Here is a 15,253-nt window from a genome sequence, read left to right on the forward strand (position 1 = left end):
TAACATAATGCATATCCTAATGAAACAAACGATTTTCCTAATTTACTCGATGTATATCCTAAATGAAACAAATAATTTTTGTAATTTACATAACGTATATCCTAAACAAAACAAATGATTTTCGTAATTTACATACTACATATCCTAAATGAAACAAACAATTTGTGTAATTTACTCGATGCATAGCCTAAATGAAGCAAACGTTTTTTGTAATTAACTCGACACATATCCTATATGAAACAAATGATTTTTTGTAATTTACATAATGCATATCCTAAATGAAACAAGCAATTTTCGTTATTTACATAATGCATATCCTAAATAAAACAAACGGTTTTCGTAGTTTACTCGATGCATATCCTAAAAGAAACAAACAATTTTCGTAATTTACTTGATGCATATCCTAAATGAAACAAACAATTTTTGTAATTTATATAATGCATATCCTAAATGAAACAAACAATTTTTGTAATTCGCTCGATGCATATCCTAAAGTACAAATTATTGAATGGTCTATGTGGTTTGCCAAAATTTCACATTTGGTCCCTATGTTTTCGTTCGCACTCGAATGGTCCTAGGTTTTGGTTTTATTGTGTTTTTCATCCCTTAGTAGAGATGAAAAGACCACATTGTCATTTGACTTTATCTGTTTTACCTTTTTTTTATTATCATTTGTTGATTATTAATGAATATAAATGATTAAATAACCTTAAAATGGATCCCACCCAAAACCCTACACCCCACACTTCTCATGTACTTCTTTCTCATTTTAATTCATCGCCGCTTCTGAAGCCCTCCCACCGGAGGAAGCTTCGTCAGACAAATAAAAAACAATCAGCACCACCACCATCCTTGTCTCTTATCTTTCCGAAAACACCTCCTCCGTTGAAAACATCTATCCCTTCGTTTCCTGAAAACCGCTACTAAAAACCAAAAGCTTCTAGATCTCCTGCCATCATCGCCATGAAGCTACCACTGTCATAGTACCATGAAACAATGACCACCGGGATCCAGTACGGTGTCAGGAAGCTAACGCTGCCATAGTGACAAGAAAGGAGGAAGACAAGTAAAGTGAACCACCACCACCCCTAAACCCTTTACAGAACTGATAACAGAGAGGATGAGTGAGGAAGGATAGATGCAATCAATGGCGAAGAGGGAATAGCAAGGGCGAGCAGATGCAGTCGATGGTCGAATGTCCAGACAGGGGCGTCGAGAAGAAGAGAAGCGACTCATGAACCAGATCTCCATCCCTCACTACTTCATATCTCCTCCCAACAATGACAAATGGTGGTTGCAGGATGCTTCTTGTGGCGTCCATTGATGAAGATCGGTGGTTGATGGAGCAAATCAATAAATTCAGAGTTTAGATCAGTTGTGTCTTGTGGTTTCATCGTGTGTCTGGTGTTTTCCGATGATGACATCTGGTGTTTTCTGGTAGTGTTTGGTGTTTTTCGACAGTGGCCGGTGGTTTGCAACGCAGATGAATTGAAACGAGAGAGGACATAAGGGGCGTAGGGTTTTGGGTGGGTCCAATTTCAAGTTTATTTAATAATTTATATTATTTAATAATAAACTAATAATATAAAAAATGAAAAAATTTTAAGATAAAGGGCGGTATAGTCTCTTTTAGCTCTATGAGGGATGAAAAACACAATAAAATCAATACTTAGGGACCGCCCAAGTGCAAACGAAAACATAGGAACCAAACGTGAAATTTTTGCAAACGACAAGGACCATTTCAGTAATTTGTTCTCTCTATTCACACTCTATTAGGTAAAAATACAACCACCACATATCTGAGGTGTTCCATCACTCTCACCGGCTCCCATATCGCAATTACTCTACTATAAATATAAACACAACATATTATCTCAACGTGTTCATGTCACCATTACTCGTCGAAATTTTGAGAAGATGGAGCCCGTCGAATCAGCAGCTATCCTCCGTTCACAATACCTTGAAGTTCTTCGTAGTCGCCGACGTCCTCCACGTAAGCTTCTTTCATAGATTTGGTCAATTTTAATGTTGATTTGTTGCGAATCTTTGGGCTCATATCATGCTCTCCTCTACTCTCATACGATGCAATATACAAAAATAAGGAGTTGTTCTATGATAAAATTGCAGCTAGATTGCCAGTTGTAGTATAAGATTTCTTTTTAGCAAAAATAGTGGCTATGGAGATCCGAGCTTAATTCTGTGCGTTTTATGTATCTAGATATGTTTATGAATATCGACAATTTCTTCAATCTAGTAAGCAAAAAAACTAAGACGGTGTAAATTGGTATATGAGTTTTGTTTCTTCGCTTCAAACTTTATTTGGCTGGCTGTCACTTGGTTTCAAAATATTTTTTTCGTCACAATTCTAATTAATAGGTATATAATATTATAAATTTCCCTATTTAAGTTACAAAAAGTTGTTTAAACTAGAAGATACTTCATCTGAGATCCATACCTTGATCGAAATATCTACAAAAAGTTGTTTCGAGGTGTAATATCATCAAATGCAGGTTCAGTTACATCCTGACACCGTAGTAGATCACGGTGTCAATTTCAAAAAAGAACACATCAAAACAAAGGATGTACCTTGAAATAGCGCTACTAGTACAAACCAGCCATAAACCTTCAATAACCTGACACCATTGCATATATGACACTCAAGGTTTTTATTTATAAAATAAGAAACAAAAAATATAATTTAATTTTTGTTACAAGCAAAGGTTCTTGCATAAATACAAGAAAGAAACATTATAGTTTGTAAAATTGGATATTTTTTTGATAAAAAAGATATGATGGTTTATTTGCATTTACACTTTAATCCTTTTGTTACAATATTCAGGGATGAACTTTAACCTTTTTTTACGGTCAATTATCTAATTCTTATGCTTAATGATCTTGGTACTTCCACATTAGGGGTAGGAATCAATAATCTAGTTTTTTGATGCAATCATCTCTTGTTTTGGTTTTACAACAATTTTGAGTTAATGTGCGGATGGATTTTGTAGAACATATGTTTAATAGGCCAAAGTTGTACAATATGTTTACCAAAAACAAAAGATATGTATGAATTTTTCACCTTTATTAGAAAGGAAGATGCAATCACGAAGAACAAGAAACTATTAATCTCCATGGATGGATGTTCGTCGGAGATATCAAAAACCAAAACCCCATCATGAATCACCATAGAATCGACTATTAGATGAAGTACCACCATTAATGATACTATCATAGCCCAACCCAACAACAATGGGGTTCATCTTGCTACTTCAAAAGCTGCAACCAGGCCAAAAAGAACAATCAAAATACCCATCCGTTTTAAGGATTAAAGGAACAACTAATGAAAGTTGACTGAGTCTATGACCCCACTGTCACAAACTCATCTAACCCACCGCTACTACAACCCCCACCCAAACCAAACCCGGAATTATCCTTCAACCGTTTATCTCCTGATGCATTACAAAAACGCCCATCTGAATTCTTATTAATAGCCGACAATGATGATTCCCATGATATTCATGACACCCAATCTGACATCGCTCATACTTAGGCCGGAGGGAGTGGTGCCGCACTCCCTCATGAAACCGTAGGGACCAATCAGAGGTAGGTAAGAAAAAATAATTACAATCCAAAAGTGGCTCACTCCAGACTTCACAAAGCCCTTCGATATCACCACTAATGCTTCCAAAACCACTATTATGCTTGAATGATAAGCTAATTGCATTATTTATTACATACCCGTCCCACAGGGTGGGCGATAAGGGAGACCGTCCATGGCTAATCTTTTAAATGGCCCAAAAAATTTATACACTCTATTAATGGTATGTTAGACAAAGTCAGTTTTGAAGATATTATTAATGATTTTTCATCTCAAAATACTAGAAGATATATTTTTCTTTAATTATATAAATATTTATAATTGAAAATGTTATATTTAGGAGCTAGTATAAGTATTTTTCTTTCAATTATTAAATTATTATAAAAGCAGTCGATGCAATTTGTGTAGTTTATGGGCCTTTTATTCCTTTTTCCGTGAGCCCAAAATATGTTTGGAACGGCCTTGCTTTAGTAAAAAACAATGCAACCGAATGCAAGCCAACTCTACATATGTCCGGGAGCTTTATGCGATCACCGATTCTGTCAAGAAATGTTGGGATGCAAATTTTGTCTGTTCACAGATCACCACAGCTTGAAATATTTGCTCACCCAAACGATTCAAACACCTGAACAACATAAGTGGATCACTAAGCTCTTGGGTTATGAATTCGAGCTCCACTATGAATCGAGTCGGGAAAACAAAGTGGCTGACGCCCTTAGCCAAAAACATCATTCCATTCCTCTACGGTTGCCACCGTCTTCTCCTCCATTACCATCTAATTGCATTCATGTTTCCCTTTTTCTTAGGCATGTAATGTTAGTCATCTCCGGTAGCTATTTCATGATCCTAGTTTTTAGATAGTTGTTGCATTTTCCCTTTTAAATTACGATGTAAGTTTGCATTGGAAAAGAAGCAGAAAATTGTCCCAAATCCTTTTCTTCTTTGTGTTCTTATTGGGGAATTGCCATCTCGGATTGGCTATACCAATTAATGTCCTCATTCAAGTTTCAACACACAATGAAATAGGGAAAACAAATGGAAACTAACCGATTCCATAGCTGAGTCTAACAAGAGCACCAGTTTTGTTTCAAACCGGAAACTCGGCATCTGGGAATGTGTGGTTAAATGTAGTGACCTCCATTGCAGAATTTGTACAGATAGGTCACAGAAAGTGGCAGTGATCAATGGCAAAAGTATTACATGTAAAAGCGCAGACGCAAAGCTGAGGAAGAAGAAGAGGACAGCAGTGAGGACAATCTCTACAAACAGACATCAGACATAAGGATAGACATTGCTGCTAGACAGCTAGTCGTAGTAGATTTCTTTTGAGCTAAGATAGTGGCTATGGAGATCCGAGCTAACTTGTGTGCGTTTTATGTATCTAAATTGGTTTATGAATATCAACAGTTTCCTCAATCTAGTAAGAGTAGCATAAGGCCAGTTGCTTTTATTATAAAATAAATCATTTGATTGTCAAGAGTCAAAGTGCCAGACTTCTCTGTTTCTATGTAGCACCATGTTTCTTTGTTGTCCATTAATTGTTGTCTAAATAAAGTAATTGAGAAAGAAAAACTAAGATGGCGTAAATTTGTAAAATGTTAGGACCTAATTGGGAAAGCCTCATTTCCTTAACTTTTTCAATTAAGTTGTTCTCTTGCATCTACTCAAAAAGAAACATAACTAGCTTAGCATATTAAGTCATGACCCCATTATGTAAAAAAGAAACAGCACCAAACTTTGTTCTTTATCTCTCATTGTCTTGTTAAGAGAGGAATTAAGTTTAACTTTTTTCATCAATAACTACTGTTATCACTCTTATCCAACCACTATTATGTTTATCAATAATTTCATTGAAATATGACTTCATCTCTTTATTTGTCAAAATCTGGATTCATATTATATTTCTGCTACATTTTTTTTTTCAGTTCCACTTCAGACACTACCTGCAAAGCCCGTGAAGCATCCCTTATTTCAGAAACCGCCTCCTGAATTGCCGGACTATAAGGTGGATATTACTTGACATATACTTTACCTTTCTGTTAATCTTTGTTAGAAGTTATCTTATCTGAACACACTATCAGGCAATGATGTCCTACCTGAAACCACTCTCGTATACCTTCGAGGAACCGCTAAATGAAGAAAACTTTTACTTAACCATTGAGGTAACTTATACCATGTTTCTTTTGTCTCATTGGATGTTGACCGGATAAAGTTTAATATGAATATATGATGCTTAAAAGATATCTAAGAAAATAAGTACATACTTTGGAATATGGAAAACAAGAGCAAATTGGTAATACCAATATATGATGCATAAAGTTTAATATGTGAAACTTATTATTTTATTAAAATTAGGAAGGAGATCAAGGGCTACTGCCTGTGCTCATTTTCAGCATGAAACAAACAACACAATCGAAAAGACCAGCTGTTGTTTATCTGCATCCATCAAATGCAAACAAAGAGTATCTAAGCGGTTTACTTAAGGTATAATATAAAATTACAAGGGTAGACAGGTCATTTCTTCATTTGACAAAAGACTTTCATCTAACGAGTTCTTCCTTTCAATTCAGGATTATGCTTCACGTGGATATATTGCAATTGCCATTGATGCTCGTTACCATGGAGAACGTGCCAAAACCCCCAACACCTATCAAGAAGTGAGCACCAAAACTTTTCTTTAGTTTTTTTGGGTTTATGCCAAAAAAGAATATGGCTAAATGCAAGAACATAAGAAATAGAAACATACTTTCATATACTTATTTATTATAGCATCCTACATTGAAAAAAATCTATCCAGTTATAGCAATGTGATTCACATAGAAGCCAATTTTTCGTTGCTATAGTTGAGCAGATATTTGAGAGTACAATGGATAATATACAAATCATCTTTCATGATCTCAAAGCATAAATATAACCTCAATTTCATATATTCTGGATCCAGGCTCTTGTTTCATCATGGAAAAGAGGTGATACAATGCCATTTATATTTGACACGGTTATACTTCTTCACTCTTGAATTTTTCAAATGACATTCATTATATACTTTTAATGCCCAAATGTTTAACATTTATTATGTTTTAGGTCTGGGACCTTATAAAGTTGGCAGATTATCTAACTGACAGAGATGATATAGACCATTCCAAGATAGGAATAACTGGGAATTCGCTTGGAGGTTGGATTTTAATATTTTATTAAACACATCATCTTGAAATAACATGAGTGTATATATATATATATATATATATATATATATATATATATATATATATATATTCTTTTGTTATGAGTTATTATGCCTTTAATTCCATAACTCATTTCTGATATGTGATGCAGGAATGCATGCATGGTTTGCTGCTTTTATTGATACACGTTATTCAGTTGCTGCCCCTGTAATTGCTGTTCAGGTATCGTTTATTTTTGACTTAATGGGCTTAATTTAACACATAATGGGCTTAATTAATACGAATGTGTAGGGATTTCGGTGGGCCATAGATAATGATCAATGGCAAGCTCGAGTTGAGAGTATATGGCCTGTGTTTGAAGGTAATTAAGACGCAACTTTACCAAAGAAATGTAAAATATTTATTTTTTATATGTTATTATTTCTATGTTTAATAAAACATGTAAGTTAAGTTATATATCGGTGTTTAACGACTTTGAACTATAAATTTGTACAAATTTCTCTCATTTATTTCCTCAAATATATTTATAAAAATTGTTTAAATGTTCTCTTAAAATGTGTGTGTGTGTGTGTCTATATATATATAAATATATTTGTTTTTAAAATCTTACAGCTGTAGCTAGCACATGCACTCTTTCTAAATTATAATTTTTTTGCATGATTTTGTGATGGTGCATTTATATTCTTTTTCTTCAGTAGCAAGGATTGATTTAGGGAAGGTAGCCATTGACAAAGAGGTTGTGGAAAAGGTATGTTCCATAAAGATTGCTAAATGTGTTGCTGACGTGGCATTCTGCTGGCGTCTAACTGTTGTTGTTCTGCTATTATTTTGACCAGGTTTGGAAAAGAATAGCTCCTGGTTTAGCATCTGAGTTTGACTCACCTTATACGGTGCCACTCATTGCACCACGCCCTTTGTTGATTATAAATGGTGAAATGACCGATCCTCTCTCCTATTCTTGATCCATTTTTTTCTGATGAAATAATAATATGGAAAAAACTATCAGGTCAAGACGATCCCCGTTGCCCAATCAATGGTATTGATGGTACCTTACTTAAAACATGCAAAGCCTTCAAAGATGCCCAATGTTTGAATCATTTCCAGGTCTTGACTTTTGACACTTCACTTTTCACCAATGTTTCTTGCTTTTTCTAAACGAGCAAATTGCATGGAATAGCTACGTACTTTACTACCAGAGAATATTAGTATGTTGCTATTATGGGTAATAAATTGAGTAGATTGTCTACATTGGTAAAAGAAAAAAGTAAAGTATAATGTTATATGATGTAATATTGTGTTTTATATGAGGTAATAATGTGATTTATTGTTAATGAAATTTAGGTGCATATCGAACCAGGAGTTGCACATTGTGTGAAAGACTGTATGCTTAACGAAGTGAGTGATTGGCTTGACAAGTTTCTAAAACCATAGAAATTTCTCATGCATAGCTATGTACCTTATGCTGGACTGAATATTGTTGTATGTTGAAAAAGTATATGTATATCACCTAAATAAATCTTTGGCATTGTTGTTTGTACTAAACACAAGAGAAAGCCTTCCAATAAATGAAAGTTATTCCAAATTTGATTATGCATTTTTAATTTTTTTTATTATAAATGTGAGGGCAAAATCTAACTATGTGTCTCAAGATTTGTGTTGTGAATTTGAATGACATAGTTGTTGGTTGTTCCGTCTCTGAAGTGGCAAGCATTTTAGAAACAATATTCCTATAACTATGATTAATCATTTAGAAGCTATATCCTTATAAGTGTGATTTATCATTCTTCGAATCGTGGCTTTGTACATTCTTAATAACAACATAAAAAATACTTAGGGGCTATTTGATACTTGTTGACTGAGTCATATTTGACAGAGTTACGGTCTGACTAGGTTAAACGCATCTGTCTCTGACTGAAACAATATTGTTTGATTATGCATCTGACTATGCTGATTGCTTAAAATGACTGTTTTACCCTTCTGTTATGACTAATACACATGTCAGTGACACATCATCCATGGATTTTTCGGTAAATAAATTAATTGTTTTTAAATTATTATTAATATTATTGTTGTTGTAAAATTATATAAACTCAAAATTATAAATACTTTATAATATTCAGGCTTTATTCATGTTCTATGATGGAGTTCCTGTTCATGAACATCTTTCAACCACTACCATCGTTCACTATTGAGCACCATGGATGAACAAGAAGAAAAATAAAAAGTGAAATCGACCGATTACAGATTTTATTTAATCGCAAATCTCAGATTTGCAAGTTTGATGCCATAGGTCCATAGTTAATAAATGAATTGTGATATTACGAGCATTATTGAACCAGAATCTGCACATGAGCACAAACTTCTTGCTGATGACCAAGTGATCGTCAATCTAGGAAAATATGATGAAACTTTTCGTCTCTTTGAGGATTCCCTTTCACCATCAAATGCACCAGAACTTACTCATATCCCAGAACCTTCACATAAACATCATCACAAGCATGAGCATGAAAAACAACCTTACAAGGATGAGCATGGAGAAGTACCAACATAGAGAAGCATAAAGAAGTACCAACATGGATCAGATTTCATACATAAATAAGATTTCTACCAACATGGAGAAGAACATGGAAATTCTTCAGATTTCTACCCCACTTGGAGAAAAAAAAACAGAGAAATTCATATATAATCTTATTTCTCGTATACATACATAATCTGATTTCACAAACAAATAAATTCATCTGATTTTGTTCAGGCATTTTATCAAATAGTTAACATGCACACCAAAACATTACACTTTGATGCTTCAAACATGTACATAAAATCATATACAGCTCCAAAGTAGATGATATGAAGACAAGAACAACATCTAAGATAATACATGGCAGAAAAATCGAAAAAATAAATATATACCTGGAAAAAAATAAAATAAAAAAGGAGGAAAAAGATGGGGTTTTTCTTACTGCTGGAAGGAGGCCGGAGCTTAGTTGAGGCGACCAAGGCGACGGGGATAAGGAGAGAAAGAAATCACGTCAAGGCTTTGAGAACGAGAGGACAAATCTAGGCAATATTATCTCAGTCAACGTTTTTTTCATCTATTGTTTTAAATAGTCACTGATATTTTTTACGCATTCTAAATCCCTAAACTAACAAATAACCTGTTATCAATGAAGCCCAACCCAGCTGGGGAAGAGGTGTAGGGTTTATACCTATTATGGGGCAGAGGTGGGGAGTTCGACCCGTATTCGTGGCCACTCGTGGGGAATTTTTCTTGAAAATTCCAAAAAAAAAAAGTGAATGTTTGCCTTGTAAAGGAGCTCGAACCAGGGTCTTTGTTGTAAAAGACAAAAGGGGCTTCCGCTTGGATATTTTTACCAACAATGTCAATGGGTTCTTGATCAAGGCCATAAAGCTGATACAAGAAGGTAGGAAAACTCATATTGCTTTGCTCTAAAGACGGACTACCATTTAGTCGAAGCAATATAGCATCAATGAAAATCTCAGTTATGTGTTTTGATGAAGACAGTCTTGAGAAGAACATAAGATTTTATTTGACCTGGAAGGTGTTTTGATGAAGACAGTCTTGAGAAGGCATGTGATTTTGGTCCAATGATGATGTTAATTTGTTCTTGTGGTGAGCTAATGTAGTTTCCTTTGGTTTTGTTTCAAGAAAAAAAATAAGAACCAAACCAAACTTTGTTCTAAAGTAAGAGGCAATGATGAGTTATCAAACACACTACCGGACCAGTAAGAGGTCTAATGTCATTCTAACCGGACCAACTTTCATCTATTGTTTTAAATCGTCACTAATCTTCTTTTAGGCATTCTTTTATGTTTTTTAAGCAAAATGGTTGTCTTTGATATACATGCCAATCATTCTATATTGTTTTTAAATTTTTTACCGTGGTTTTTGTTGTTGCTATTACGTGTGATAATTACAACCATCCAGCTATGTTGTATACTCTTGTGATTTTTTTAATTACTCCTTTTAATTTAATTTTTCAAAGAATCAATATTTGTAACAATTAAATGGTTGGATTTATTTTAATTACTCATTTCAGTTGAATTTTTCATAACATATATGTTGCTAAAGAGTTGTTGTTTTTCTGAATAATTGTTGGATCGAGTTGAATATTAAAACAATTAAAGAGTACAATAGAAGCACCTCTTCTTACCAACATAGCAACATACTTACGGCTAATTCCAAAATAGCAATTTATTGTAATTGTCATTGATTTTTGTTTGTTTTTCAAGGTTTTTTTATAGTAGTTTATACCGTTTTAAAATGAAGCTCAGTTTGACCCATAAAAGCATCATACTTAGAGCTCTTTACCAATAATAACAATGCAAGAAAAAATTACAGAAACGATCCATGTGGAAAAAAAAGATTACATTATTGGTCCTTGTGGTGGAAAATAACTATATAATTGGTCTCTAGGCTGAAAAAGATTACGTAATTCGACCCACACTCCGTAACCCAGAAAGACATTATAGTAATATATCATGTGTCTAGAAAAATATTACATAACTGGTTACTAATGGTGGGATTTTTTTTTGCTATTTAGAAAATGAAAGTATGTTGCAATAACTATAATTAGTATATTTGTTATAGTACAATGTTATAATGATGAACCATTGATCGGTCGTTATCATTAACGAAAGTCAAGGACAAACATTATCAAATGTTGGATATCCTACTTGCATAGACTCGTCTTCACTCATGGTCAGTTATATGTCGTTTATCACGTCACAAGTAAAAAAGGATTAAAGGTACTAATATGTACCAATTATTGTTTTCCAATTAATAAAACAAAAAGTGTTGTTTACAAAGAGGTCCCTCAACGATTATAGATATTCAAGCATCTTATTGTTTTTGTTTTAAAACATTTCAATTTTACTGATAACATTAAGTATGTTTCTGTTTATTTATCTCTTTTTATTATTATTGTACCTACTTTTTAAAAAAATCAGGATTTTGCGTTAACTTAATTGTTCTTCCAATTTAGCCTCGATTATCATGCCAAATACAGAGATTGGAACATGAAAATCAAATTCATTTCCTTATTTTCATATATATGGAATTGAAAAGGAAGTTGAATTAAATTATTGTGGATAATCTAAAACTTCTCACAGGAACATTGTTGTACAATGTAATTGTTATCTTTTTGATTGAACAAGTCACTTGATGACTTGTAGAATATGGACAAAGTAGACGATACATTATTTTTTGCAGGAAGGATTCCTTTTGCTTTTCTTGAAGACATTCAACAAAAGTTTGTGAGGACTTATCGTCAAGCAGTATTATCAGCCCAAGCTTATGACATTAATGATGAATTTTCAAGGGTTCTTAACCAAAAAATAGAGTGCTAATCGAACGATTGTAATGCAAATAGGATAAACGGTTTAAAAGGTGAAATGAGCCAGCTCAGAAGCTTCTTCTTCTTCTATAATTGAAATCATATATTTTTAATTATTCCTGCATATATTCAGATCCCCCATTAACTAATATTCTAAACCATTTAAGTTTTTATAATAGTAATGTCCTGTAAATAAGAAAATTATCAATTAATTTGAAATATTGAATCAATATAATTGATATCTTTCTTTTTTCCAGCTAAATATCTGAAAATCTCCTATATGATGTCTTAGGATCCCTGCTTTTTTTTGGAAATAATGGTTTCCTAATTCAAAAACACCTATATATATGATTACATTGAAGTTGTTGTTCTCATGATTTTGGATTGAGGCATAAGATTTCCAGTGGTCTTCTTCAGCGGTCTTCTTCTCCAAAAAATTTTCCAAGTTCTTTCTTTACTCTGGATCTCTTTCTTCTTCTCCAATTTCTTGCATTTACTATGTTCTTATTACATGTTATCACTTTATATTCATGTTGAGAATTCATGAAAAACAATTAGTTAACAGTCTTTAAACATCTTACTTTCCTTACTCCTTATGTGAACGTTCCCTACTCTAGCAAGTAAAAATCCAATAATGGTGTCCTACATTAGATTTAAACTATTACTATAGGAACTTTGAAACGCATCAATATTCTTAAACTGACAAGAAATTAACCATGCCTCTGTGTATACAACATTACACATGGAATGACAAATAGTACCGATTCTATAATACATTATAAGCTAAATTACAATTTATATTCTCAAACTATGTTCGTAAAATATGACATTTTTTAAATTTTTTTCAAATTTTTAATCTAGAAAAAAACAAACAAGAACCTTACATGTCTATTATGGTAATATTCTTTCAAGAAAGAAATTAAAAAAACAAATGGGTTAGTGACCATCGGATTATGTCATGTATGATATGATAACATATCTAATAGCATTCTACTTTATAAAAATTGATTTTTAACAATTTTTCCATAAGAAAGTATATTGTTTTGTTGTGTGTGATTGATTTGCCCCTGAAATTATACATCTTTTATAGAAAAAACGCAAAAAAGAAAAAAAAAACTTCAAAACTATGCAATAAATAGCATTGTATTTTCAAAATAAAATTGAGTTTTGCATATTTTGCCCTTACTCTAAAAACTACTTTTATAAATTATCTCGAAATATCAACTTCCTATATTTACTTTGAATATTGACCATTTATTAAAAAAAATTACATAGTAAATTTAGTTTATACTTACTATAAGAAGGACCAATCTTGTAATTCTACTTGAACAGAGACCATTTTTGTAAAAATATTATAGAAGAGACCATTACTGTAGATTTACTATATTAGTGACCATTCTGGTAAACATACTTGAAAAGAGACCATTCATCATATTAACACCTTCTAATATAGATTTGATATATATTCTGAAGAATATTTAGTGATATATGCACCTTCTATTATTAATTATTTCAACTTGTATGCATCGAGACTTATAGAGTTTGGCGGAAAATTGAGAGATATTTTTCTATAAGTGGAGATCGTTTGTGGGTTATTTGGGTTTTCATTTAGAATTGGTGGTTTAAAGTAGATATTAGTAATTACAGTGCATGTGCAAATGAATGGTTGGATTATCAAAAAATATCCTTTGTTTCTTTAAAGGAAATACGATTGAGTATGCTATTCCGGCATATCGTTCTCATGAAGTATTTTCATTTCGTTCAGATTTTGAGATAGTGACTATGCCAAGTATAAATATGTGACTGTATATATTTTAAATTGCATTCAAAAACCATTGTTTTTTCTCATGATGATATTGCTCTTCAAGTGGTGAAGCTGGAAAGGCACATTTGGAGTCCCTTAAGCACTAAACAAAGGGGTGTACGGCCACATGGGGTGTGTGCGGCCGCACACTCCTTGATGAACTTGGTTTGGACGTTTACTAAGGTCTCGTTTGATAGTTTCTGTTTGGGAAAGTTATGTCCGGTAAAGCGTTGTCTGGGAAAATTTTCTGACTGCGAAAGAAACATGCTGTTTGATTGTACATCTGATTGACTGTGCTGAATGATGAAAAAAAGTAATAATTCAATAAAAAATAAATTTTAAAAAAGTTATTTAAAAAATTAATAATCCAATAAAGAAAGAAAGAGGCGGGGTTTGGTGTATAATTGTCTTTCCAGCCCATTAAGCCAGAAAGACATCATTTTGGGGCTTTCTGTGAAAGACATATCTTACCGGGAAAGACCCTTTCTTTTGTTCAAATGAAACAGTCTTTCCGGTCCATTCAGCCAGAAAGATCTGTTTGAACCTGGAAAGATGCGTATCAAACGGGGGCCTAAGGTTCATATCTAGTGAGTAACAAGCTTAGGGGATGGTACCCATGATATGGAAGCCTTTTAGGGTGTTTTGAGGGTGTATTGAGGGGGTGTATGGCCACACCTGTGTGTGCGACCGCACACACCATATGATTACGAGTTCTGGGCCTTTTTTAAGATTAAATTAAGTGTTCTAAACAAGATTCAAGCAAAAGGGAAAGTGTACTTACGTTCTTGAAGATCTAGGCTGAAAATCGGATGCTAGTTGAGACAGAAATCAAGTTCTAAACTTGGGAGAGTGAAAAAGGAATGAAAGAAGGCTGGGGTCTATACTTATACACGTGAGTATGCTGCTAGGGGAGGGGTGTGCTACCAGGAGAGGGGTGTGCGGCCGCACACACATGTGTGCAGCCGTACACTCCTCATGTTGGAATGTAAGGCTCAATTTTGGTGTTTTACGTGTACGCGATCCAATCCTTTACTCAATGCTTGAATGTACTGAGCTTTGAACCTTTGAACGGACTCTAAACAAGGCTAAATGATAGCAGAAATGAGTCAGACACTCAGTTGAGCTGACTGTTGGATTTATAAGCAAAATTTTTTTGGGTTGTCACATCATCCCCCCGTTAGATGGAATTTCGTCCCAAAATTAGCTTTCTTAGAAGTACTACTGGTGTTGCGCTCCTCTGATTTGCAGAATACTCACTCGTAGACCTGGAAATTCTGCCCTAGTGTTCATGATTGGACTCATACTCATTCCATCTATC

The 15,253-nt window shown here is 33.5% G+C and overlaps 1 protein-coding gene and 1 long non-coding RNA gene across 2 annotated transcripts; one reads left to right on the top strand and one right to left on the bottom strand.

Moving 5' to 3' along the window:
- The first annotated feature begins 1,843 nt into the window (after positions 1–1,843).
- On the top strand, positions 1,844–8,359 carry LOC145068731 (uncharacterized). Its single transcript, XM_079015732.1, has 13 exons — positions 1,844–1,993; positions 5,521–5,600; positions 5,677–5,757; positions 5,951–6,079; positions 6,166–6,252; positions 6,537–6,590; positions 6,677–6,767; positions 6,929–6,999; positions 7,069–7,138; positions 7,473–7,525; positions 7,614–7,707; positions 7,784–7,881; positions 8,119–8,359. Exons 1-13 carry the CDS (start codon positions 1,918–1,920, stop codon positions 8,206–8,208), a joined length of 1,074 nt encoding a protein of 357 aa, XP_078871858.1. The 5' UTR covers positions 1,844–1,917; the 3' UTR covers positions 8,209–8,359.
- Positions 8,360–8,857: 498 nt separating this feature from the next.
- Positions 8,858–10,464, bottom strand: LOC145069709 (uncharacterized). Its single transcript, XR_013689642.1, has 2 exons — positions 9,738–10,464; positions 8,858–9,251 (listed from the first exon to the last, which is right to left on the bottom strand). It is a non-coding gene; the product is annotated as an uncharacterized LOC145069709 (long non-coding RNA).
- Positions 10,465–15,253: the final 4,789 nt, after the last annotated feature.

The sequence above is a fragment of the Lactuca serriola genome, chromosome 8 (genome assembly GCF_051521515.1).
Source record: "Lactuca serriola cultivar US96UC23 chromosome 8, Lser_US96UC23_V15, whole genome shotgun sequence".
In the NCBI taxonomy this organism is placed as follows: Eukaryota; Viridiplantae; Streptophyta; class Magnoliopsida; order Asterales; family Asteraceae; genus Lactuca; species Lactuca serriola.